At 46.4% G+C, this 26,961-nt stretch overlaps 3 protein-coding genes across 3 annotated transcripts in view; all 3 read right to left on the bottom strand.

Moving 5' to 3' along the window:
- Positions 1 to 1,093, bottom strand: part of ELAVL3 (ELAV like RNA binding protein 3) — a 16,925-nt gene extending 15,832 nt beyond the window's left edge. The window contains exon 1 of the mRNA XM_044685017.1: positions 1,016 to 1,093. Coding sequence (XP_044540952.1) covers positions 1,016 to 1,093 — 78 coding nt within the window. The remainder of the gene's footprint in view (positions 1 to 1,015) is intronic.
- Positions 1,094 to 4,378: 3,285 nt separating this feature from the next.
- Positions 4,379 to 14,657, bottom strand: ZNF653 (zinc finger protein 653). Its single transcript, XM_044658414.1, has 9 exons — positions 14,341 to 14,657; positions 11,670 to 11,713; positions 10,323 to 10,538; positions 8,753 to 9,364; positions 7,860 to 8,025; positions 7,441 to 7,552; positions 5,898 to 6,012; positions 5,478 to 5,577; positions 4,379 to 5,255 (listed from the first exon to the last, which is right to left on the bottom strand). Exons 1-9 carry the CDS (start codon positions 14,655 to 14,657, stop codon positions 5,078 to 5,080), a joined length of 1,860 nt encoding a protein of 619 aa, XP_044514349.1. The 3' UTR covers positions 4,379 to 5,077.
- An 899-nt stretch (positions 14,658 to 15,556) lies between these two features.
- Positions 15,557 to 26,162, bottom strand: ECSIT (ECSIT signaling integrator). The gene is made up of 8 exons (XM_044658415.1): positions 26,032 to 26,162; positions 20,193 to 20,355; positions 18,766 to 19,180; positions 17,689 to 17,912; positions 17,403 to 17,454; positions 16,766 to 16,914; positions 16,432 to 16,537; positions 15,557 to 16,060 (listed from the first exon to the last, which is right to left on the bottom strand). Exons 2-8 carry the CDS (start codon positions 20,307 to 20,309, stop codon positions 15,792 to 15,794), a joined length of 1,332 nt encoding a protein of 443 aa, XP_044514350.1. The 5' UTR covers positions 20,310 to 20,355; positions 26,032 to 26,162; the 3' UTR covers positions 15,557 to 15,791.
- Positions 26,163 to 26,961: the final 799 nt, after the last annotated feature.

Below are 26,961 nucleotides of genomic sequence, written 5' to 3' on the forward strand. Positions count from 1 at the left end.
GCGCTGTGAGCTGCGCGCTGTGTGTCGCGGCGCCGCCGCCCCCGGCCCTTTATACCACCAGCTGCCGCCGCCGGAGCAGCTCATTGGCTGCTCTATGCAAGGGTTCCCCCCGCCTCCTCACCCCGCTACCCTGCTCCCCCTCCCGGCCCCCAGACGGCGCGGCAGGTGTAGGCAGAGACGCGCCGTCCAGCTCCCCCAGCAGCCCCGCTGCTCCCCCAGCTAGACTCAAGTCTATCTTCTGAATTTTAGTTTCTCCCTTCCCCAGTACTGCCCCATTCATTCCCTTCCCCCTATCCTCACTTGCTCTCCGCAGCCCGACACCTATACCCTTTGCTCTCTTCATCCTACGATGGGGTCATCGAGGGCAGCCCTTGCAAGATTTGGCTAGAAAACACTCCCGGGAATTGTGGAACCGTCTCTCTTCATATATGGGAAGGAAGAGTCAGTGCTAGTTAGGCCTGGGGACGAATCTGAAACAAGGACCATTCCCTAGCAGAGGGGCACAATGATCAGCGACCAAGTTCTGGGAAAAGGGGAGTCCTCTTCTGTGTGACAGGTTTAGGTCGGACTAGCCCGCCTCTCTACGTTTGGCTCTGTATTTCTTGGTCTTTCTGTGTTCCTGCTTCTCCAATTCCACAAATATTAGCATCACATACAAGGAATTGGTGGGGGGTGGGGGAGGAATGAAAACAGTCCGTGCCCCTAAGAAGCTTGCATCCTAATTCCACCACCCTCTGTTTCCGTGTCTAGGCTTCTTCCGATGTGTTGGTAGCGCAGCATTGGAGGAGTCTGGGAAAAGTAAAAGTGTTCTTGGAACAAAAGAATACGTAGAGAAAGCCACATTATTCTTGGGACAAAAGGATAGGTAGAGACCCACCTGGTGTCTCTCCAAAGTTACTGTCTTCCAAACCTCGTATTACTAAAGGGAAGTCAGCAGGGATAGATCGGTCCAATAAAAAGATTCTGGGTATCCGAGTCCCATTGGGGAAGATAAAACTTTAGGAGTGTTTATCACACTTTGAAGCCTTAAATTTTGACCCCTGAAGTACCCTGGGGTAGGTTGTATGCTGTGGCGCACCCCTTTGGGTGTCATGAGAACTACGAGGCCAGCGAGAGGATCTAACCGATTTAGAAGGAAAAAAGTCCCACTGGCCTGAGTCCAGTGAAAAACGCCGCTAGGAGATCTTCTTGACTGAAGAAAGGGTAGAGTGAAGGAACCTGGCTCCGGCCGGTAGAGGTGGGGGTGGGGTAGGGTAGAGCAGAAGCAACCTCCTCCTCCAAACTACATCTCGTCTCCTAGGGGCAACCCTAGGCCTCTGGATTGGGGGTGGGGGAAGAGGGGGAAAAAAAAAATCAAAGCTTAGCCAATCACAACTCGAGGCCCGGAAACCCTAAGAACCACGTGGATTCCCCCCTCCCCCACAAAGTTGTGGTGGGAGGATCTTACATAAAAATGAACCGAGGTTCCCAGCTTCTAATTGGCAGGGTAAACTACCGTCATACACTCCGACCCAGGGGAACCCAAGGCCACCCCAGGCGGAGCCCAGGCCGAGCTTCCCATAAATAAGCCCTCAAATACCTGGATAGATAACTATATATGTGGGTTCACGCATGTCCAGCCGTACGTACATGCACTCACGGAAAGACGCACACATGCATAGGCATACATGACCACGCATACATGCTTGCGCCGCGTCTCACAGACATAAACACGTGCTCACATCTCTGCACTAACATGTGCAGAATGTACACATTTAAACAAACTTCCGGCTGAGATTAGAGATGGCTGAGACGCCCCCTCCCCCTCCCCCTTTCCTTGTAGCCTCAGGCCTCTGGGACCCAAACAATAGGAACCAGTTCCGCTCCAAGGAGAGGAAAACTAGCAGCTGCCTCTACCCTTCTCTGTCTCCCAGTTCCGCCCACGGAGCCTTTGTTCCCAGTCCCCACTCTCTCTCCCTCTTTCTAGCCCACCCCACTTCCTTGCAGAGATGTAAAAGCTTCTTTCCCGGAGGGGATTATCTCATTTTGCCCAGCTTCAGCACCATAGACAGCGCGCCACGACGGCTCGGTCAGTCAGCTCTCAATTGTGGATTCCAAGAGAAGCTCCATTGCAGAGAGACCCTTTCCTCACCCCCCTCCCCGCCCCCCCCCCCCCGCTCCCTACTCTTCATTTGTCCTGTAACCACCTCTGGCACAGGAGCCGAAACAAAAGGAGACTGAGAAGCAGAGGGACAGACTAGATCTACCAACACTTCCTAGTCATGCCCTTCGGTTCAAACTTCAGATGAGCCTCACGCTGAGTTCCGCACTTGTAATGCCAGGCCCTTCTTCCAAGCATCCACTGAAAGGATTGAAAATCGCCCAATGAAAGTCATCGAACAAACCAATTGTGGGCGGCAGCTGACGTCCAGACCGAGAGCCAGCCAATCACCAAGTAGACAACAGGGGGCGCCATCGGGCGGATAGTCTACCAAAACCAATCACCTTTGCCACGTCGGGGGAACCAATAGAAGGCTCCTTAAGGATATTCCCCTCGATGGCCAGACCTGATAAGCTCCGGACTGTGGGGTGAAAGGATGCCCAGTTGGTGTAAATGCTCAGATTGGCCAGTCAGTCGGGGGTGGGAGGGCGGGTAGAACTAACTGAAAATGACACCTACCCTCCCTCCCTTCCCACACTACCGACTGCATCGTTCGCCTCGAGCCGCCAGGGCCTCTTTGGGTGGGCACTACGGACCTCGCTGCCCTCTTTTTTCTCAGAGCAGGTGGTCCTCACGGTTGTTTGTTCAGACCCATCCACCCACAGCCTGTAAAATCTCGCCAGCCGCGCTGAGGAAAAGGGAAACCAATGGAATGTTTTCTAACAGCGTCGGCAGAGCCTGGGAGCTAAACTCGGGCTTGCCTATTGGTCAGATTACATGGAAAGCATACTTCCCCTCACATAAGCGAGTTGGGGGCGGCGGTAGGGGGTGGGGTGAGGGAAGCCGAGAAGATACCCGGCCTCCGTGGACGAGCGAGAATTTACAGTCTACCAGGGTCAATGGGAGAGGTGGCGAGCGCGATGGAGTGGAGATAGAAGAGATACATACTCCCCGCCATCAGTTTCTAGGAGCATAAGGCCTAAGCGGAGGTTCCCATGGTAACAGGTCTCCCTGCTGTGGTCTCCTGGGAGGGGAGGGGGCGCGATCTGAAGCTACCTCACTGCCTCTCAGCCTCCCCGGGGCTTTCTAAATGAGGGCAGATTTCTTTCCACTCTTCCCTAAAATCTCCGGCTTCAAGCCACCCCTACCCAAACCAGAAGAGTAAGGAAACACGAGGCGAAGGGCCAGAAGGGGAAGGAGAGTCAGAACCCCGCCCCTTTCAGCGCAGGAGACTCTGGCTGGCTAAGAACCGCGTACAAGTGCAGCCAATCCTTGTTGCGAGTTCCCTTGGGCGGGAGTCGGAGGTATGGGGGCGGGGCGCATGTCCGGACTCCCAGCCGCACAGCCAGTCACGTGCCCTACTCTGCCGAAGAATCCAGTCGCCACCTCCTGGCGAAGGGCGGTCGTGAAACAGCTAAAAGACCTGGCTTCAGAGCATAGAATTCTCGACATTGATTTGGGCAGTAGTGACCGGACCCTAGCCTAGCAGTAGACTTTTGACCCGAATTAGTACTATTCTATCTATACCCATTGAAGGAGGGTGGAGGATGGGCCCTAGATTTGGAGTCAGGTGATTCGGGTTTGCACCCCTCCATCCTGGGGCCCTGTGGAACCTCGGGCCTGCCATTTCTCAGTGGTTAGGCATGGTCATCTGCAAAAGGTGCATAACATCACTTCCCCTCTTTCCCACAGCTATGAAAAGTGCTGTACCAACCCTCCTGGCTGAGCCTGTCCAATGCCGATTCTTCTAGGGATGGGCCTCTTGCTACTTGTACTGGTAGCCCTGAACTGGTCTTAATTATTGACTAGTACCTCCTGGTTTCAATTTCAGCATCAGGGGAAAAGCAGTGGCTTCACCTATTTCACTAGGGTAGTCCAGCTTCAAAAAAGGTTTAAAACCGTGCAAACAAACCTGAGGAACAGACTCATCAACCACTAGGGCCCAATGGGATGGATTGGAGGGATGACACTAGTGGGAGAAGCCAGGAGAGCCGAGAGGGATGTAAATCCTCAAGTTCCCATCCCAATCCTCACCTCTGGAAGGTCTTAAGTGGCCCAAAGCCAAAGGAGCCCTACTGTGTGCACTAAACAGCTTTCCTCTCACCCTGAAGATCTCTTCTCCCCAAAGTCTGTACAGGCTCTAAAGATAGCTTTCCTGCTCCCAACCCAAGAAATAAGAAAAAGGGGTACAATTGGAAAACCTGAAACACATCTATGGCTCTAAAGTATACAGAAGTCAAAGCAAGACTCCAAGACCCTCCTAATCTTAGGGCACAACAAATCTCTTTCCATGCCCAAGGTCTGAGGAGCTGTGGTCAGGATTATGCCATGATCCTTCTTTGTTAGCCAGGGGAGTTCCAACCTCAACCCTGAAGGCAAAGGAGGGCTAAGAATTGAGGTAGAGGAGGAAAGCTGCAGACTAGAAACAGGGAAAGTACATAGGCACAAAGGGATGGAGGTGCAAAGCTGGGCCTAGTCTCCCCAAATGTTCTGGAATATGAATTTACCACTTTGGCCTTGAGTATACATAGAAGTGGGGTGGGGGAGGGGATTTTTTTTGGTGTGTTTTTTTTAATCACTTTTGCTCACTTAACACTGTTCCAGGTGTCCAGTGACATAGCTGAGAGATCCCAGCTTAAAGGGAATGAACCCATGCCCCAGGACATCCAAGCAGATCCTTATAGCACCTGCTATGTCACCCAGCAGCACCCTGATCAAACAGAAGAGGGCCGTGCCTGGAGGCCACCTCCTTCCTTCTGGCTTGCCCTGGCGCCCTCAGTGTCCATGGAGGCTGCCTGCAGAAAGGGGCTGGTTCACGATAGCCTCCCAGGAATAACCTTTCCTTTTTCCAGCCAGAATGTGAGGCAGGGTCAGGTTTAGGAAGAAGGGCCCACAAATAAATAGAAGCGTCCTTTCGCACCACTGGGACAGCCAGGATCACGTGGGCCTGTGGTCAGGGTGGCTCTTTAGCTTGTGAAACTTGACGCTGTCCATCTTCTCAAAGCGCTTGCCGCAGCGCTCACAGGTGAAGTTGTACTGCACCTCAGCCGTGTGCTTCTTCATGTGCCAATTCAAGGATGCCCTCTGGCGACACTGGTAACCACAGATTTCACACCTGGGAACAAGCAGGGGCAGAGGTGGGGCAGCTTTGGGGCTACAATTGCCCTGTTAAGGGCTGAAGCCACAGCTTGAGGAGGAGCCTCATTCCTCCAATCTCCCTGAGCCTGCACAGGGAGATGGAGCAGAACTGACTCCAGCGGTGAGAAGGCCCAACCTTCTCTGGGGCCAGAACCCCTGGAGGGCTGCTTTGGGGTGGGGAGAGAAAGTCATCACTCACTGCAAAGGGGTCTCTCCTGTATGTGTCCGTCGATGAACCTCAAGGTGATTTTTTCGCTTGAAGGACTTTCCACAGGTTTCACAGGTAAATTCTCTGACACCTGGAAGTACAGTCCAGAGATCCAGGGACTGAGGATTAAGGGTTTGTCCTTAAGGTGTACTTCCCTATTTATGGCAACTCAAAGGAGCCCCTGAGGGCTTCCCAGTCTGGGGACCTGATCTAATGATTAAGAAAATCCTTTTTGTTCTGCAGGTATGGGCCCCATTGTTGGTAAACTACCTTAGAAAACTCTGAGAGACAAAAGGGATTCAAACTGGACTGGGCCCAATACTTCTCCCTAGTTGGTCAAGAAAAAGTCCTCCACTTCACTTGCCCCATCACCCCAAAACAACCTAAATTCCACAACTCCATGGGCCCAACCTGAATGAATGATCATGTGCCTTCGAAGGTGATTGGATAAGTAGAACTTCTTGCCACAGCCTGGGTGGGGACATACTTTCGTTTTTCCTTTCCGGTGGACGAGGTTTACATGATTCTGGGGTAGAAAAACACAAATTGGGAGAGGGATAGGCATAGAGGCAGATGGCATGCAAGCCTGTGATCCAAATGATTCAGAAGAAAATTTCTTTCCTTGGGATACTCCTAAGAAGAGTAGGAGGTCCATAGGGGAGAGAAAAGGGGGCATAAGACTTGTAAGTGGGGTCCCTGGCAAGTTCCAGTCTGCCTTTGTTTCCTAATTCCTAATCCTGGAGAAATCAGGGGCAGAGAGAAAGTCCTTAACTCAAAGATCTTCTAAGGCTGCCCCAGTGAAGGCCTGAGGACTCTTTTTATCAACCACTGCCCTTCCCACCCCACCCCCCATCCCCACTCCAGCAAGTGTCCCTCTAAAGCTGTCTCAGGTCTTTTTTCTCTCTTCACCCTATCAAGTGATCTCATCAGTTCCATAGGCACTTAATGCTTATTGAATGATACCCAAATCTATATATCTAGCCCAGTTAGTTACCTGCTAGAAATATCGAATTGCAACACATGATCGCACCCCCCTAAACCCACATCTCCTCCAAACTTTGCTCTTTCTGTGGAAGGCACTACTATCCTTTGCTCTTTCTGTGGAAGGCACTACTATCTACTCAAGAATCACCCAACCTGGTCCTGTACTGATTCTACTTCTGTATCAATATCTGACCCCTTCTCTCCACTCATCACAGAGTCACTAACCTAATTCAGGCCCTCATCACTTCTCACCCAGCCCAGTCCAACCTCCTCACTGGTTTCTCAGTTTCTAGTCTCCCCTCTCCAGGATAAGATACAAACATCTTGCCATAGTAATAGCTAGCATTTATTCAGAAGCACGTTAAGGTTTGCAAAGTATTTCATAGAGGTTCATCTACCTCTTTTTCTAAGGTCCTCTCTTATAAAAACACAGTGAAGGAAGGACTGTCATCAGCCTTATGTTACATGTGGGATAACAAGGCGAGAGGTGGAGCTACATAACTAGAATCCCACAGCTGACTGGCATCTTATTGTCCAACATTCCATCCACTCTGATGAGACCTCACTGCATGCAGTATGTAAAGGTCTTCCTCACCTGGCTTTGGCCTAAATACCCAGGTTTATTAACACAATTTTCCTTCTCCCTCTCTACATTCCAGCAACAATGGCTAGAAAGTCCATCTCCTGAATCCCTGTCTTTGTGCCAGCCATCTCCCATGCCTGAAAGACACGGCTCAGGCACCATATGCTGAGAGAGACCTTCCTTGATTTCTCTAGTTTGTCACTCTCTCTCAAGTTATGCTGTATTGGCATTGGTGCACCAGCCTAGCAGAACAGAAGTAGCCTGAGATCAATCAGGACCTGTCTCACATTTGCTTTTATATCTCCAGAGTCTGGCACACATGAGGGCTTGATGTATACTTATTAATAACTAAATGCATGGGAAAAGAATCTGAGAGGCCTGTTGTACCTGAAAGCTGCTGAGGGCTACATAGACCTGACTACAGCCTTCATAGGGGCAATGGAACATCTCCAGCAGGCCATCAGCATCTGTCACCCGGCCCCGCTTGCTTCGCCGCCTCCTGGGGGTGGGGAGTGGGAGTGGGGGAAAAGCAGAGACAACATCAGGGCAAACTCAAGCCTTGGGCCAAAAGACACCACCTATCTCATCTCTGCCTCTTTTCAGACTTCTAATCAAGCCCTGGGGCCTAGAAGCCCTGGTTGAGACAGAGCCATGTAAAACCCTTCCATGCTTGTTTTTGAGAGGTAACAGGCTATCTCTTCCCCAGGCAGATCCATGGGATTCAGCACAGCTTTTGACCTTCTTCTCTCCACCCTCATGAACTTTCTAGATGTGGACCCACTGTTATCTAGCACATACATACTCACTTCTCAGGCTCCTTGGGAATCTCGTAAATGATGGCAGACATGTCATTGTTATCTAATTCCTCTGGCTCAGGCTCCATGTTCTCAGATACTGGCTCTAACTCCTCCAGTTCTGGGGAAGACAGCTCTTCTTTCTCCTCCTTTTTAAGGACATAGAGTTCTTCCTTCTCTGGGACCAGGGAAAGTCACACATTAATGCTGGACCCATGCTGAAAGGGTCTCTCTTCTTGGAGAACCCCCAAATCTGGGTAAGGGTGGACTCTAACAGGTTTAAGAAATCTTGGTTAGGTTGAGCTCTAACCAAGCTGGGTACTGGGGCTACCCAGTAGGGCACTGTTCCTGGGCCCCTGAGGGAAGGCTTATTGGTGACCCAGAAAAACCTCCATTCAAATGTCAACCACTCCATATTTCCTCCCACCCAGGACATTGTTCAACCTCCTCAGGGACAAGGAACCAACAGCATTTATCTCTGTTCCCACCCCACTGGTCGGGGTTACACTTTCCCATAAATTTGTCTTAAATTCCCATTTAGATGTGGAAGTGGGAACTTCCAACAAAGGGATCATCCAACTCTTTCATTTTACAGATGAGAAAACAGAGCCCCAGAGGTGGTGTAACTTGCCTAAGGTCTGTTTCACAGGCAATGCAATTGGCAAAGAAGGATTCAAACCCATGGCCTCTGACTCCAAATCCAGTGTTCTGTCCACTACGACAAGATACCTTGTCTTCACTGGCATGTATGGACATGGGCATTCCCCATCTTTTGCTCCAAGCTCAAGTCAAGGGCGATCCCTCCCCCAAGGGCCCAGGACAGGATTCAGTCTGGGACCAACTGGCTGACCTGAGGGAGGCCCAGGAAGGGAAGGAGGAACTGAGAAGAGGGAAAAGAGAGAGACCTTTTTTGGTTTCTATACACGCCAAGCTCTCCATGGGGCCAGAGGAATCAGGTTGGCTGCCTTCAGGTTCAGTCTGGGTATAGGCGGCCACACCCTCAATCACAGCACAGGGCACTTCCTCTCCACTACTGCCACCACTGGCCACATTCAAATGGATGCCCTCTGCCGATAAAGCGTCATAGCCAGGGCCTGCGATAATGATCACTTGTGAGCCTGGCACCATGCCTGGTACAGGGCAGCTGGCCACCACTTCACCCAAAGCTTCCTGTGGCACACTGTCAAACAAGGCACTGTGGCCTGTGCCCACCTGTACGGGCACAGGCACACACACCACAGTCTCCATGCTCTCTGGGCCACTGGCTGGTGGGCTGTGGCACAGGGGTGTGCCTTGTTCTGCTGTCAAGTTCTCCATGTGGTGTTCAAAGGGAATATGGATACCATCTTGTGTGATGAGCCCACTGCTGCTGCCTTCTGGGGCTGGTGGAGGTGGTGCGGGCGGCACTGGTGAGGCCTGCACAGTCTTAGGTCGCCGGCTTTCTGGCTGCTCATCAGAATCTGAGTCAGACTCAGAATCAGAGGAATCTGAGCTTCCAGCCCCCAGGCCATTCCCCACTGTAGAAAAGAAATTGGAGATCACTGATAAAACAGATCTGACCCAGAAATCATTCCCTTTTAGTGCCCCCTGCAAAATTCTTAAGCAGACTCAAGGAACTACATCATGCATGTGACACGGTGATCATAATAGCCAGTGTCCATATACTTCATACAGAATTCATATAGTCACATACTCAGTGCCAGGCACTGTGCTAAGTATACAAATGTTAGCTTACTTAATCCTCAAACAATCCTACAAGGTAGGTGTCAGTATTATCCCCATTTTATGGATGAGAAAGTTAAATGACTTGCTCAGGGTTACAGTTAGTAAGTGTCTGAGGCTGCATTTGAAATCGGTTCTTCCTGACTCCAGGCCTAGCACAGCTAGCTCAGTCAGATCAGTCTCTTAAACATCCCGTACAAATGCTATATTCATTCCTGTTTTTACCTGAACCATTTTTGTCTACAATACCCTCTGCCTTCACCTCTCCAAAATCTTTTCATTCTTCAGGGATAACCTTCAAATATCTACTGTCTTCCCCGTACATTGAAAGGGAACTTTCCTGACTCATTTCTCTACTGATCACTTCTTTTCTGAACAACTCATCTGTCCCTTATCATTCATCCTTCAGAACTGCTTTATGATCTGTACGTGTGAATTTTTTTTCTCAAGAGACCGAAGCAGAGAAACTGAGTCTTTTCCTTTTCTCTCACTGCTGCCCCTAGAAAACCTAACATAGGACTAATAGACACCAATACATACTATCTAGGGAGAGTAGATGCCAGTTAAGGCTGAGTGGAAACTTCATTCAGGGAAAGAAGGTGGAAAGAGAATACAACTGTAAGCCTGCTGTGAGACTGGGGCCTCCTAAGGGGGAGAATGTAATGTGCCTCAGGACAAGGAGCCAAAGGAAGTAAGTCATAGGGTCCTTGTTTCACCATGGCTGTCAGCGCCCCAGTCACAAGGTGCCCCTACCTCTATCACTCTCATTCTCTGAGTCACTGAGCGGCTTCAGGGGTGAGTGGAGATCCTGGAAGTACCGGTGTCCAGCCTCACATTGCCACACTGCTGTCGTGTAAAGACCAAAGGTGGGGTCAAGCTCAGCCAGGTGAGGCTCATAGGGGCAGCGGTTCTTATGATCCTCATACCAGATCACCATGTTCTTTAGGCAGTTCACATTACGCCTCCTTCCTAGGAAAGGAGAAAGGCAAATGGAACAATGCTCGCAAGAGGCAAGCCTACAGGCCTTCCTCTAATGTGAAGATTTAGAGAACAGAAATAGCAAAACACACACATCAACATCGACCTCCTTCCCAAGAGGAAGTGGCTTTTATATAGGAAGACAGACAAATTGCCCCTCACCAATTCATCTCAGCACCACCCCCCTCCCAACAAAGGCTTGGTCAGTGGGCCAGATGAGTGGGCCTCATATGTAGGGAACAATAAGTAGGAAGGTAGAACAGATTGACTGTGGTTCCCCACCAGTCTCACTACATTAACTGGCTAGGACCCTCTGGTTCTGGGGGAGCAGAGGAGAGTAAATTCTCTTGCCAACACCCAGGCAGGCATGTTGCACAATCATGATACTTGGAGACAGACTGCTGAGTTCTGCTGACATAGACAAGAATGAAGGAAAGGGAGAATAGACAGCTTTCTGAAGGAAGACACCTGTAACACTGGTCTCCTTGAACCCTCAGAGCTAGTTGTTGTTTACCAAAATAGAAGTCTACATTGTTCCCTCTATGAACTGAGAACTAAAGGTTAAAACTTCCCCATAGAACAGAGATATTATACTGCTGCTATTGGGCATTGGGAAACCAAGGGTCAGTGCCCTGCAGCAGATGAAGGCCAAACACTTCCTTATTTAAAAAAATAAATCAGAGAATAGGGGAAGAGAGGAAAGGGTGGCTACCAACATTTTAATTCCTCATCAATCAAAGACAAATAGCATTCCTCCCCACTTCTATGAGTCTTACCTTTCAATGGTCACAGCTGAAATTACAAAAATCTTGCAGGATCACCAGTACCCACAAACACTCTACCCTTCCTGGACAATTAGGGCACAAATCCTGTCTAGCCCATGGGATAAGAACAAAGCTGCTGAGGTGAACCAGAGAGGAGGATGAGATAAATCTGGACCAGCTCTAAATAGGACCACAAGAAAAGTTCCTTGTTCCCTCTGTTCTCCTGGGCCTACCATAAGACCCCTATCTGGGTTATGAAAGAGAGGGGAAATAGGTGTTCTCTCCTCTGACTCATCAGCATCACTGCTCCTCTTTTATCTGGACAAATAACAAGCCTTATGCCCCATTACCCACTTACTCTTCTTCCGCTTTGGCTTTTTGGGGACTTGCTCCCAAGGCTTCCTGTAACAGAGAGAAGCAGCAGCGAGTGAGAGGGCCAGGCTAGGGTCTGTGATGGTCTTCTCATTCGACAGCAGAAGGGGTATCTGGCGAAGAAAGGGCCCATGGCACAGGGATTTGGGGATATCATGAAGAGGCCCTCAAAATCAGAGAAAAGACAACCTAGAAGTCAGGGAGGCAAGACTATGAGGAAGACTGTAAGGTAGGAATAGGGAAGAATATTCGAGGAGGGAAGTGAGGCTATGGGAAGTTTGACAAAAATTTTCCCTTGATCCCATTATTCTTTCTAGCTACCATCATTTCTTTCCTTCCTTTTGTTGCAGAATGTTTAAACCTGAATAAGGGGGCAGTTAGGTAGCACAGTGGATAAAATGCCAGGCCTAGAGTCAGGAGGATCTGTGTTCAAATATGACCTGAGACACTTTTTACCTGTGTGACCCTGGGCAAGTCATTAAACTCCATTATCTAGTCCTTATAACTCTTCTGTCTTAGAGCTGATACCAAGACAAGGTAAGAGTTTTTAAAAAAGTTAAAAAAAATTTTTTTTAGTTAAAAGATTTTTGTGATGAATGTATTTTGAGGAACACAAAGCATTCTACTCTTAACAACCTGTGACATTTTTCATTTTCCTTTGTAAATGAGGGCTCAAGAAGACTACAAGATCTCCCCAAGATCACACCGTTAATGCTGGATTCAAATCTAGGTTTCCTGACCTCAGATCTATCTCTCTTTCCAACATGGTGTATACAATGAATACTCTAGTAGCTGCCTCCTCTGCCCCAACCACTCCACTTGAATAACACTGTTCTCTCCAAAGTCACCAATGACTGTCTTTAAAAGAGTTACTTAACTTTTCTGAGACTCAGTTTCTAATCTGTAAAATGAAAATAAAATGTATACTACTTACCTCACAGGGTGTGCTGTGAGGAGAGTTCTTAGTCACAAATAAATAGTTAATCAAAACAAATTGACCCGTTAGCCAATAGATGACAACATAGGTCTCATTCTATATTTATTTTGTACTACCTCTTTCAGACAGGTACAAGACATGCTTTCCCATTAAGTCTTTTGTGGTCACAAATAGACATTGCCTTGGTCAGAATGACTGTTCACTGAAAATTCCAATGGCATTTTACCATCCCTCATTCTCCTAGACCTCTCTGTTCATTCAACAGATCAACTGACAAGCATCTACTACATCAGAGGTACTGGGGATAAAAAGACAAAAATTAGACAATTCCTTCTCTCAAGGAATTCCTGGATCATCCCTTCCTTGCTGGGGAATTTCTCTTTAGTTTCTATGACACTTTTCTCTCCCAGATCTCTTCCTACTCCTCAGACTGTTTCCCTGTCTCATTTACCTATTACAAGTAATTCTTCCTTCCACCCCCAGATATAGGCATTCCATTAGAACAGCAATAGCTGGCATTTGTATATAATTTAGTGTTTGAAAAGTGCTTTACAGATATTATCTCAAGATACAAAATCTCATTTGGAAGGAGGCCTCAGAAGTCATCTATTCAATTCACTAATCTTTTATTAAATACCTAATGTGTACCAGCTTGAACCTCAATAGGTATCTCTTCTAAAACATCCCTGAAAAGTGTTCAATCCAGCCTTTGTTTGAAGACTTTCAATGATGGAAAACTCCAGTACCCCTTTAAGACCATTCTGCTTTTAAATACTTTTTAACAAAATTTACTTTATGTTGGCCTGCCTCTTTAATTTCCATGCATTTATTATACTTTTGCTCTCTGGATCCAAGCATGACAAGTCTATTTTCTTATCCTGAAGACAAAATTCATGCCCTCAGTCTCTTCACTACCTTGGCCCTTTTCTCTTCCTATACTCATTCCCTCGGGGGATCTCATCCCTTCCTATACTTTTGGCTATCCTTAATGCAGAGAACCCCTAAAGCCATATCTTTAGTGCCTACCTTTTACTTCTTTCCCCAATAGGACACCTTCACCTAAAGGTCTTAACATCACTCAAAACATGGCATAAACCAAGCCAAGCTCCTACTCTTGCTCCAAATGGGCAATCTTCCCTCACACACCCACAGCTGTCAGGGGGCACCACCACACACCTTCCAAGTACATGCCTAGCACACAAGGAGCCCTCAGTAAAAATGTCTGAATGGAATGCTTTCCCTCCTCATCTCCATCCCTGATTTCAAGTCTTAGCTAAAATTTCGACTTCTAAAAGAGGCCTTTCCCACCCCCACCTCCCTAGGCGGTGACTACCTCTTAATTCATCCTGAATACGGCTTGTTGACTCAAATTGTTTTCATGCTGTCTCCCCTTTGGGCTGTGAGTTCCTCAAGGACAGAGGCTGTCTTCTGCACTTATTTGTACCCCCAAAGCTCAGCCCAGTGACTGGCACGTAATAAGAGCTTAATTAAATCCTGGCTGACTTGACTTCCCAACGCACATTCACCTCGGCTGTTGCTCCACCCTGCGCCTGTTGACAATGCCAACCCCCCTCCCCCTTCCCCTTCCAAGCCTGGGCTCCTCCAGGAAGTTTACCCGACCCCTCCGAGGCCTGGAGCGCCGGCCCTTCACTTCCCTCTCCGCCTCCCTCCAGTGTGTCAACCGGGGCCCGCGGGGGCAGGAGGGGAACCCGGGCCTCACCCGTGGCGGCCGCTGCGTTGTCCCCGCTCCAGGGAAATGAGGTAGGCAGCGAGCTTGGCGTCGCTCCAGCCGCTGCGGCGCCGCAGGTCCACCCAAGGCCCGTGCGCCTCGCCCAGGTACACGCGCCGCACGTCGTACTTCTTCCGGGACTCTAGCCGCCGCCGCGCCCGGTCCGACTCGGTGAGGCGCGGCCGGCCCCGGGCCTTGCGGCCCGCTGCGCCCTCTTCGGCCGCCGTCTCCCCGCCGCCCTCGCCCTCGCCCTCGGCCCCGGTCTCCGTCTCGACCTCGGCCTCGGGTTCCAGCGCCCGCTCCGCCATCCCCCCCTCCCTGGTTACCAGCCTCTCCCGTTGTTAGGAGCCCAGCCGGAAGTGGCGCCGATTGCCCGCGCCCGCCGGGAAAAATTTGACCCAGCGCTCGCGAAAAAGGGCCCGGCTGCTCGCCGTGCGCCTGCGCGAGTTCGGAGTGCGCCCTACTCCCTTTGATGGTCAGAGCCCCTGGGCCTCTTCCATCGGGGATTGGTCGCGGGATCAGCTGGTAGAGGAAGGAGGGAAGAAGAAAAGAGAGAGGGAAAGGGGACAGACTAGGAGAGAGAGAGGAGGGAAAGATTTGAGAACCATAGAGGTATTCTACAATTGAGGAAACTGAGGCCCACCGAGGCTGTGACCTAAGTGCTCAAGATTGTCCAGGTCTCCCCTCCTCTTCCTCTAGCCTGGAAGCTAGGTGGAATGGTATGTGATAGACCAGCCTGGGACAGGGAGGTGGTACAGAATGAAGGCTGGCACAGAATGGGGAGATTATTTCACTTAATCCCTTTGTTATACTAAGGCTTGCAGAGGACTATCAAGTACTAGAACTAGAACTAGGCTCTTTTGACTGCAACAAACCACATTTCTGGATTTCCAGGGGGAAAAAAGGCTTGGAGAGAAAAGTAAACTCCAGAAGTGAAAGAGATACTAGCTTGTATTTAATTTTTTAATTAAATTTAATTAAATTCACAGTCTGAGTAGCTATGGGTAGCCAGATGTCACACACAAAGGATTTTTCTCTCACCCTCTCTGGGGCTGAAGAACTGAGCAAACTGCTTGTAAGGTAGTTCCTGGCTTCTGTCAGGCCACCTTTGTCCTGAGCTGTTGGACCACCCCTACCCTATGCCAGGCCTCACCTCTAAGAGCAGTCCACAACAGGTCTTGGAGCAACCAAAAAACAAGAGAAGGCAGAGTATCTAAGGATCATACTTTAATTGCTATACCCCCTCAAGAAGGAAAGTAGCCAAGCAGGGTTAACTTCAACATCATAATGTTCCCCTGGTTTGAAGATAAAACCAAAAGCATCAGAATTCCATTCCCCTTCAAGGTATGCACCTTCAAATCCAGCCTCCACTTTTCAATAAGCCAAAGCCACACCTAACAGAGAGCAATGAACACTCAGTCTTATACAACTCAGGTAAAGGCTCAGTTCTGAGCTTGGTGTCGAATCTGGGTTAGGGATGGTTCTTCCATTTCCTTTGGAGACACCTGCTCCCCTTGTTGCTCATTCTGCTGGCCTTGATGTTCCTGATGCTCAGCAAGTTGGAGTTCTCCCCTTATTGCTCCCAAGCGGAAGACCACTGGGATATGTGCCAATGCTGGGTTCGTGATCTGCAAGCACTGAATCCACTTGGCAAGTGTGGCCTGATCGTGGGTTCCAGCCATACACATGGCGAATACCGGGCCTTCTTCCACTATAAAAACAGAGGGGAGCTCTGAACTAGAGGAACCAGTGATTGGCTTTCATGAATACTGCCCATAATTTGATTCCTCACCCTTGCTATCAGGGCCTAGATGGCCTCCTTCCCTTCTGCTGGATTACAAGTAGTTGTAAACTCCCATTCCGGGAAGCCCTGGCAGAAGCTCAGAAAACTGGGTATTCACCTCCCCTCTCCCCCATCTTCTCTCCTAAGACTAGTTCTCTAGGTTTAAGGCCAGCTCAATTCCCCATACCTAAAATAGTACCAGGAAGGGAAAGACTTCCACCTCAAACCCAAAGGACACTGGAGGGATGGGTTATTCCAGATCCTAGGAAACCACCCTGGGGCTAGAGGAACCCCAATACCTTTATCTATATCAAACTCATAGTCATCCCAAGGTCCTCGATCCAAATCCAAATCCAGGTGCATTGGGTAATAGAAGTTCCTCTCTTGCCCAATCTCCTTGTCTTCCTGTTGGAGGCAGTGTGCATGGGGCCCAGATTAAAGCCAACTTATTCTGTGTTAACACCCACCACAATCAGGGTTTTAACCATAGCTGCCAGAACCACCCAGTGTTGCATGGTATCAGACTCAGTGCCTAGTGCTACTAGCCAGACTACTCATCCACTCAACACATAACATTGAACTACCCACTGCCACTCCTTCTGGACCCTCCAGCTCCCAGGTTCCCCCTCTTACTCTCTCTTCAGGAGGCAGCAGGTCAGCCCGAAGCACATGGTAGTAGAGACACTGGTCTCGAAGCCACAGTGGGAAGGGACCCTCAACAAAGACAGGCCTAGCAGGGTTGTGTTGAGCCAATGCAGCCTGCTGGTCAGGGCTCTGGATCCCTGGTTTGGGAAAACAGACAGACAGACAGACAGACAGACACACACACACACACACACACACACACACATACACAAATTCGAATGTTAACTATTTTTTAACAAGTCACTCCCACCCACCCCATCTTGGGCCTCTTTCAGGGGCCAAGATGTAAAATGAGAGGTTATGCTATATATCTGAGAAACTTTATAGCTCTACCTCTATGAGATATAGTAATAAATTAATGGAGAACCAGATTTTGTCTGTCACCTTATGGTAACATCTGAAGCCCTGAAGCTAACTAATTTGAGCCCTTGTTTGTCTCTCTCTGGCTTTCTCTCCAGAATTCATCTTAGTTTATGCCTTCTGGCATGAGTAGGATGAGGAAATGGAAACTGTTTTCTCAAAGTTTTCCTATGTGCTTTCTTCAGTCTACTCTACTCTATCTGTGGCTGTGTGTGAAAGGGCATTATTATCAATATGCTATACATCCAATGGACATAAGACCTACCCACAATGTGAGGCTGTGGTGGGTCAGCTTCAAGATCTTCTGGTTCAGGCACCTACAGAAAGAACATCAAAGGGTACAGGGTACTCAGCCCCACCATACCCATCTTCATCACCCAACCTCACCCTGAGGGGCAAAGAGCCAAGGGGAAATTATACAAGCACAATAGGATCAGCAGTAGGAGAAAATCCTGGCACTGTGTGGCTTCAGAGACAGAAACTATAGGGGCAGAAAAAGGAATTGGAACCTACAGTGGTAGTTGAGAAAACAGAGTGGAACTAGGTACTACCTGGTAAACTGTGACTCTGGCACTCAAGTCAGCTGCAATACGCTCCAGACCATGCCGGGCTAGGTCAACAGGGTCCTTGGGTAGGGGTCTGGGCACTGGGAAGGGATTGATGTTCTTGAAGCGGGGCAACCAGTACATCAGGCGTAAATACTTGAGCATAGGATGACTCTTGCGCCCAAAAATTTGTATCAGCAGAAACTCCGTTTCCTTGTTTGGTATAACCCCTGTGCTGGGCCAGAAGGAAGAGAAGCAGAAAAGAGCAGAGACAAGCAGAACCAGACACAGAAGCATTCATCGGTCAGAGGTAAGTTGCCCCTCACTGGGTAGTACCTTCTAAGTTAGGCAAGAAGCCCACTCCCCACACCCTTTTTCTGAAGAACAGAATGACAGAATTTCAGATATGGAAAGGGCTTCATAGATGATCCAATCTTTACCTGAACAAGAATCCCTCTATAATTTTTTTTAAACTTTTGGGGGGTGATGAAGCTATAGCCACCTTCTCAGAATAATGTTTTTAAGTGCATAAAACAAAATACATAGGAATACAAAGAAAACCAATTATGTTGAAAATACAATTATCAAAATATTTAAGAAACAAAATCACAGAACCTAGGTTAAGAACTTCTGTTCTATTATATCCTTGACATGTAATTCTCTGACCTACCCCTGAAGACTTCTCTTGATGGGGAATTTATATGATGAAATTTTCCTGACATAAAGTCTAATCTGCCTGAACCAATGTTCATCCCAGTAGGTGGAACTTGGGCTACTTTGTTGCTTCCCAATTTGATCCTTGACCTCTGGGGCCAAACCACCTGAGTCTAAGCCCTCTTCCACATGACTGCCCTTTAAATTCTTGCAGATAGTAATAGTATTTGTCTTCCCACACCACCAAGGCCCCTCAAAAAAACTTTTCTTCAGTCTTCTCCACTGGAATTATTACCCCACATACACTCAACCTCATCTAATTCCACAACAGCTAATATCAATGTTTCTCTTCCAATACCCTCCTTTGCAGGCATTCTATGGAAGGACAAACAGAACTGGCTGGGAGTGGGAAGGGTTCCTCCCTCTTACCAAAGTTTTCCATCTGCTCTAGAACCTGCACACCACATTCCTGCTGACGGGGGTAATGGTTGAAGATTTGTTGCAGCATGTTTCGAGGTACAAAGACCTCCTTGGGGAAGATGTCCAGCAGGAGGTTATAGATATCTAGATCACGTTCAACCCCATACTCTGGCATCTTTCGCAGGGCCAAGTAGATGAAATCAACATGACCCCGTTTTCGAATGTCTCGCTGGGTAAAGGTCTTGACTGCCTTTGAGAATCCTGACTTATCTCTCTGTCCACCAGATGCTTGTTCAAAGAAATCCTCATATGGCTCCATGGTCTTAGTGGGCATTTCAGGGGGCTTCACCATAGGGAGTGGCTCTGAGTCTGAGGTCTGTCTTGCTGTACTGCTGTGGAAGTTCCTCAGGGACTGGGAGAAGCTCTGTGGGTCAACAAGAAGGATCACAACTGGGACTTGACAGCCTTGCCCACCAGGAACCTGCCTACATATCTTTATCACTTAGGGGGGATCTTGTTCCTTTCCTAAAGGAGAGGCAGAGAAATACAGTACAAAGAAAATGGAAGTAGAGTTAAGATTATCAACTTTGAATTCTGGTTCTCCTGCTTATGGATGGGACCTTGAACCACAACCTCTCAGCCTCTCTGGGCCTTAGTTTCTTTGTCTGAATACTTGGTCCTGGGGCCTATTACTTAGAAAGGAGTGTGGCTAGCTCTGGAAAAACATTCCCACTATCCCAGGCCTTCTCCTTCCCACTGGGGAACCCTGAGGTTAAAAATCTTCAAGTGGGATTGTCAAGGGTTGTATCTACCCTCCCACTAACCAAGGCTTCTCACTTTATGTCATCCTTGACTCCACTCTCTCATCAAACATATCCAAATCAATGCCAAATCTAGCCAGGGATTCCCAGTATATCTATTAGCTTTTCCTTCTTCCCCACAATAGCCAACATTTATATTAGGGAAAGAATTTTCTGCCTTCAACACTTAGCTTTTTTTCCATTTGCTGAGGGCATTTGTGTCCCTTTCCATTTATTGTTTCTTATTCCCATTCCAAATTTGTCCCAGTCTTTCTGGGTCCACATGGCCTGAGAAACCATTAAACATGCTACAGAAATTTGCTGATGGAAATACAAGCCAAGAACAGCCCAAAAATTGAATGGCCCACATTAAGATTAATGAGAGTCAGTTTTGCCGGGTACTGAAGAGGGTAAGTGAATGGGGCACAGCAAAAAGGAACATAATGTTTCCTTCCATTCCTCCAACCCACTCAGGCCAGAAGAGAGGACAATAGGACTTAACACTGGAAGGGAGATGGTTTCATCATCTGTAAAACAATGGTGTGGAGACAGATGATCTCTAAGAGGAAACCAAGAGAAATTAATGGCTTGCCCCAAATTAGGTGAGTTGGTAATCTTTCTACCCTGTCCCATTACCTGTAAAAGGCATCTTCTTTCAGGCTGCCAAAGACTTTGCCCTGAAGCAGCTCTGGAAAAGAAATGGCGACCCACTGAGTAATCCAAGGCTAGTATAGTCCTCCGTATGCAGTTCATCCTGCTGTCTGCCTTAGGCAGTAACCAGTGGCAACCAGATGCCTTCCTAAACAAGGAAAAGAATACATGCTTAGGTGGCTCAAAGGGTAGAGACCATCCTGTGTTCAAAACAGATATGCACGAATGAGTGTGTGCACACACATGCACATACACACACATACCATACAAAACTCATTATCTTTCTCCTCCAAATCTTCTTCTCTTCCAAATGCCAATATTGTACAATTGTCAAGGGTATTTCCATCTTTCCACTAACCTAAGCTCCCAACTTAAATGGCACTGATTCTACTCTCACCCAGCATATCTCATCCAACATATCCACTCTCAACAACACTGCCAAATCTTATCACTTCTACCTTCATAGCATCAATCCAATCATAGCATTATATTAATTCAGGGTCTTCTAGCCTCAAGGTGGACTAGTCCAATAACCTTCTAACTGGCATTCCTAACTCAAGTCTCTCACAAGTGTGTAATCAGAATTTTGCCCCCCAGAACATTCTACCCCAGCATCCCATTTGCATCCTCACCTAAGTGCAAACACTGTGTGCGTGTGTAGGTGGGATAAAGTTCTGGTTGACCCTGCCTGTCTCTCTGTCTGTCTGTCTGTCTCTCTCTCTCTCTTGCTCTTACCCTGAGCACAGCTATAGAAGCTGACTTTCAGTGAGGCAGGAGAACTTACTCACATGGCCTTATTTTTGTTAGGTAATTAGGTTTTTATACTTCTATTTCCTTTTTATTCCTTCTAACTTCAAGTGATTATTAATAAACTTTATAAAAATTAATACTTTGAGTTATTGATATTGTTTAAAATCTTACACAAGTCCAATCCATCTTCCACTCAGCTGTCAAAAGTGATCTTCCTAAAGAGCAGATCTATCTGACCAGGTCACATCTCCACCCTGCTCTATGCTCAAGAGACTTCAGTGGCTTCCTCTTATCTCCAGGATCAAATACTGTATTCAGACTCTTCATAGACTGGTGCCTTCTTGCCTTTCCAGTCTTTTTTTGCTCTACTCCATCTCTAACCCAATAATACTAAACTCACTGCTGTTTTGAAGCTGCAAGCCCAAAATTAAAGTGGCTTCAAGGCTTGTTCTAAGACCTATTTTGTCTGTGTATCTCACACCCTACACCAAGAAAAATTCAGAATGGGTGAATGACTTGAATATAAAGAGGGAAACTATAAATAAATTAGGTGAACATAGAATAGTATACTTGTCAGATCTTTGGGAAAGGAAAGATTTTAAGACCAAGCAAAAGTTATAAAAAATTACAAAATGTAAAATAAATAATTTTGATTACATTAAATTAAAGTTTTTGTACCAACAAAACCAATGCAACTAAAATTAAAAGGGAAGCAACAAATTGGGAAAAAATCTTTATAACAAAAAACTCTGACAAAGGAATACTCAAATTTATAAGGAGCTAAATCAATTGTTCAAAAAAGCAAGCCATTCCCCAATAAATAAATGGGCAAGGTACATGAATAGGCAATTTTCAGATAAAGAAATCAAAACTATCAATAAGCACATGAAAAAGTTTTCTAAATCTCTTATAACTAGAGAAATGCAAATCAAAACAACTCTGAGGTACCACCTCACACCTAGCAGATTGGTTAAAATGACAGCAAAGGAAAGTAATAAGTGTTGGAGAGGATATGGCAAAATTGGGACACTGATGCACTGCTGGTAGAGTTGTGAATTAATCCAACCATTATGGATGGCAATTTGGAACTATGCTCAAAGAGCTTTAAAAGACTGTTTGCCTTCTGATCCAGGCATACCGCTGCTGGATTTATACCACAAAGAGATAACAGGGGAAAATATTTGTACAAAAATATTTATAGCTGCGCTCTTTGTGGTAGCAAAAAATTGGAAAATGAGGAGATGCCCCTCTGTTGGGGAATAACTATTGTGCTCAAAGGAATAATGAACTGGAGGAATTCCATGTGAACTGGAATGACCTCCAGGAATTGATGCAGTGTGAAAGGAGCAGAACTAGGAGAACCATATACACAGAGAACAATATATGGTGGCACAATTGAATGTAATAGATTTCTCTACTAGCAGCAATGCAATAATCAAGAATAATTCTGAAGGACTTATGAGAAAGAATGCTATTCACATCCAGAGAAGGAACTGTGGAAGTAGAAACACAGAAGAAAAACAATTGCTTGATCACATGGGTCTATGGGGACATGATTGGGAATGCTGACTCTAAATGATCACCCTAATGCAAATATTAATAATATGGAAATAGGTCTTGATCAATGACATGTAAAACCCAGTGGAATTACTCGTTGGCTATGGGGGGTAGGATTTGGAGGGGAGGAAGAGGGGAGGGAAAGAACATAAATCATGTAACCATGGAAAAATATTCTAAGTCAATTAATTAAATAAAATGTTCCAAAGTCCTAATAGTAAAAAAACAAACAAACAAGTAAATAAATAAATAGAAACTGCTAGGAAAACTAGAAAGCTGTATGGCAGAGATTAGCAATGGACCAACATCTCACACCATACACTAGAATGAAGTCAGAATGGATACTTGATCTAGAAATAAAAGAAGACACCATAAACAAATTAGGGGAACAGGGAGTTTACCTGTCATACATGGATAAGGGAAGAATTTATGATCAAACAAGTTATAGAGAACATCAAGAAAAATGAAATAGATAATTTTATTACATTAAATTTAAAAAGTTTTGTACAAATAAAACCAATGTAGCCCAAGATTAGAAGGGAAATAACAAATCTGGGGGGGGGGGGATTGTATAGCAAGTGCTTCAAAGGCCTCATTTCTCAAATACCTAGAGAACTGAGTCATATTTATAAGAATACAAAGCATTCCCCAATTGAGAAATAGTCAAAAGATATGAAGAGGCAGTTCTCAGAGGAAGAAATTGAAACTATCCATAGTCATATGGAAAAAATGCTCCACATCACTACTGATTAGAGAAATGCAAATTAAAACAACTCTGAGATACCACTTCACACCTACCAGATTGGTTAACATAACCAAAAAGGAAAATTATAAATGTTGGAGGGGATGTGGGAAAATTGGGACACTAATAATACTTTTGAACTGATACCACCATTCTGGAGAGCAATATGGAACCAGGCTCAAGGGGCCACAAAAACTGCATACTCTTTGACCTAGCAATACCAATACTGGGTCCATATCAGGGATCAAGAAATATGGGGAAAGAACCTATGGGTACTAAAATCTTTTTAGCAGCTTTTTTTGTTATAGTGGCAAATACATAGTAGCAAAATTTGGGGAATGGATAAACAAGTTGTGGTATATCATTATAATTGAATACTATTGTGCATAAGGAGCAATGAACAGGAATGAGTTCAGAAAAACCTGGAAAGATTTATATGAACTGATGCAAAATGAAGTGAGCAGAACCAGGAAAACAATAGTAATTGTATACAGTAACGAATATTATGTGATGATCAACTGTGAAGAGCTAAACCAGTGATAGGTAACCTTTTGAGCTTGGTGTGCCAAAATTCAGCAAAAAAACGAATATAATTCCGGTGGTGTGTCACTTTGAGAAAAAAACCATAATTTTGCGATATTTATAATTTAAATAACAAAAATGTATAATTGTATAACTCTATTTAATAAACCAAAATAGGTAAATTAATATAGGTAGAATTGTCATCTATAGCGCACAGAGTATCTATATTACAGCAAATGTTTCATCCTCAGCATGTGGCCCCATACTTCTCTGTATGTGGCTGCATGCAGCCGTGTGTCATTGAAAATGGCTACATGTCAGTGCTGACACACGTGTCAGTTTTGCCATGACCGGGCTAAACCATTATCAACAAAGCAAGTTTCTATACGAAAATATTCACAGCCGTGCTCTTTGTAGTGTCAAAATAATTGGAAGATGAGGGGATGCCCTTCGATTGGGGAATGGCTGAACAAATTGTGGTATCTGTTGGTGATGGAATACTATTGTGCTGAAAGGAATAATGAACTGGAGGAATTCCATGTGAACTGGAATGACCTCCAGGAATTGATGCAGAGTGAAAAGGAGCAGAACCAGGTGAACATTGTACACAGAGACGGATACACTGTGGTACAATCGAATGCAATGGACTTCTCTACTAGCAGCAATGCAATGATCCAAGACAATTCTGAGGGACTTATGAGAAAGAATGCCATCCAAAGAACTGTTAGAGTAGAAACACAGAAGAAAAACAACTGCTTGATCACATGGGTCGATGAGGATATGATTGGGGTTGTAGACGCTAAATGATCACTCTAATACAAATATTAATAATATGGAAATAGGCCTTGATCAATGACACATATAAAACCCAGTGGAAATGCTCATATAGGAGGGGGGTGGGAGGAGGGAAGGGAAAGAACATGAATCATGTAACCATGGAAAATTATTTTAAATTAATTAATTAAATAAAAATTTCAAATATAAAATAAATATTTAAAAATAAATAAATAAAATCTGGGAGCAGAGCAAAAAACAAAGCAAGTCTCCAAGATAACCACAAAGGACTCAGGATGAAAATGTTGTCTACTGCCACAGAGGAACTGTTGGAATCTGAGTACTGATCAAAGCATATTATTTTCCTCTGTATTTCCTTCATGAGATTTCTCCTGCAATGTGATAGGTGTCTTCTAACATGACATGAGAAATATGGAAATGTTTTTCATGAAAGCAATATCATAACCTATACTGAACTATTGCCTGGGGGTAAGAGGGAAAAATCTGAATTTTAAAATTTCAAAAACAATTGTCAAAAAGTGTTTCTACACAAAACAGGAAAAATAAATTAATTCATTAAGAATAAATAGATAGGGGGCAGCTGGGTAGTTCAGTGGATTGAGTGTCAGGCCTAGAGACGTGAGGTCCTAGGTTCAAATCCGGCCTCAGACACTTCCCAGCTGTGTGACCCTGGGCAAGTCACTTGACACCCATTGCCCACCCTTACCACTCTTCCACCTAGGAGCCAATACACAGAAGTTAAGGGTTTTAAAAAAAAAAGAATAAATAAATAATTCAGCTCAAAAACCTCTTTTGTAGATCTTTTCCCTTCCCTCCTCTCCCAGCAGCTAGTGCCTTCCCCTCTGAGATTACCTCCCACCTACTCTGTATGGATTTTGTAAGTACCCCTTTCTAATAGCTCCCCCATTAGAAAGCACGCTCCATGAGGGAATGAGGGGAAGGCCTCTTTGCTTTTCTTTCCCTCCCCTTGGGACTGCACAGTGCTAGCTTCACAAGAAACACTTAATAAAGGCTTCTAGACTAATTGACAGTCACACTTTTGGGAGCTTCCAAAACCCACCACTCCTAGGAGGTGAGCCTCAAATGGAACACTGCTGCTGGGGATAGTCTCACCAATGTGCTAGCTACAGGCATGCGGGTGCTCACCAAGTCAAATTGGTTTTCTCCCTCTCAGATCCAGGAACAGAGTTATTATCTCTCTTGACCTTTCCTGGATGCTAGGGTGGAGGCGGGGGTGGGGGTGGGGGTGTTACATCCACATATACACAATACACATACACTCACGTTTACAAGTGTATACACACGCATACATATAAACAATATATTTACACACATACACTCACACATAGGTAAATACATATACGCGCACGCAAGCACGCACACAGTAGGCGGAGCTCAGGCCGCCCCGCCCCTTCCCAAACTCCATCCAAGGGGGAAAAGGTCACCCTGCCCACGAACCTGCGGCAGAGCGGGCTTGAAGGCTAGGCACGGACCCAGGTCGCAGTTTGGGTTGGTTCCCGAGCCGCGCGACGGCAATTTCGCCTCCAGTCAAGGCGATTCGAAGCTGTCTCCAGTTCTACTCATCGGCATTGCTGGAAGCAGCCATGTTGGCCACTAGAGCTTCCGGGTCACCGGGAGGCGGGTGAAGAAAAAGGATTCTGGGAGCAACCCCAAAAGAAAACCGGCATTTGTGCAGCTCCGCCCATCACATTTAATGTCCCGCCACTCTTCCCGCCCACCCAGTCCAAGCTTATCCGAACGTCGCTCCTTGCAGTTTCCTGAGGTTCCAGGCTGAGATTTCCCCTTGCTGTGGGCGTCTCTTAGACCCGGCTTCTTGCCCTGATCTAATATGCCTCAGTTTGCTCATTTGCGAAATAGGTAGAACTTTCTTCAACACCGGGCCATGGGAGAGGAGGATAGGGAACTAGTAGTTTATATGAAGAGAAGAGGGGGAGGCGGGCACTTGCCAAGCTTTTTCCGAGTCCATAGATTACCGAACTTGGAACTGACCCTACCGCAGCCCCGCTCTGATGGGCAGGTGTATCCGGTGAGAAACCCTGGATAGAGTTTCAGAATTTTCACCGGTGCTTTCCGAACCCCTTTCTCTCTCTCCCATTTTACAGTTGGGGAAATTGAGCCCGTCAAATGACGATGCATTTCGTAGGACTAGAACAGGAAGTCACCCTAAAGTCCACACACACACACACACACACCTTTTTTTAGAGATGGGAAATAACAATAGCAAACATTGATATGTAATTGTAAAGGGTTTCTTCACAAATCATTTTTTCATCTTCACAGCAACCTTGTGAGATCAATAATACAGGTATTATCTTCATTTTTTTAGTTGTCTTTCTATCTCCCCAGCTTCTTTTATATCAGCTCTCT

Source organism: Gracilinanus agilis, chromosome 1 (genome assembly GCF_016433145.1).
Source record: "Gracilinanus agilis isolate LMUSP501 chromosome 1, AgileGrace, whole genome shotgun sequence".
Classification (NCBI taxonomy): Eukaryota; Metazoa; Chordata; class Mammalia; order Didelphimorphia; family Didelphidae; genus Gracilinanus; species Gracilinanus agilis.

Excerpts from the sequence above, each read along its gene's own strand:
- ZNF653 (XM_044658414.1), bottom strand. The coding sequence starts at position 14,657 with ATGGCGGAGCGGGCGCTGGAACCCGAGGCCGAGGTCGAGACGGAGACC. Across the intron at positions 8,026-8,752 it reads GTGTATAGAAACCAAAAAAG|AGAAGGAAGAACTCTATGTC; the intron begins GTCTCTCTCTTT and ends CCCTGGTCCCAG. Across the intron at positions 6,013-7,440 it reads TAGCCCTCAGCAGCTTTCAG|AATCATGTAAACCTCGTCCA; the intron begins GTACAACAGGCC and ends TTTCTACCCCAG.
- ECSIT (XM_044658415.1), bottom strand. The coding sequence starts at position 20,309 with ATGAACTGCATACGGAGGACTATACTAGCCTTGGATTACTCAGTGGGT. Across the intron at positions 17,913-18,765 it reads AGAGCAGATGGAAAACTTTG|GGGTTATACCAAACAAGGAA; the intron begins GTAAGAGGGAGG and ends GGCCCAGCACAG. Across the intron at positions 17,455-17,688 it reads CCAGAGTCACAGTTTACCAG|GTGCCTGAACCAGAAGATCT; the intron begins GTAGTACCTAGT and ends TTCTTTCTGTAG.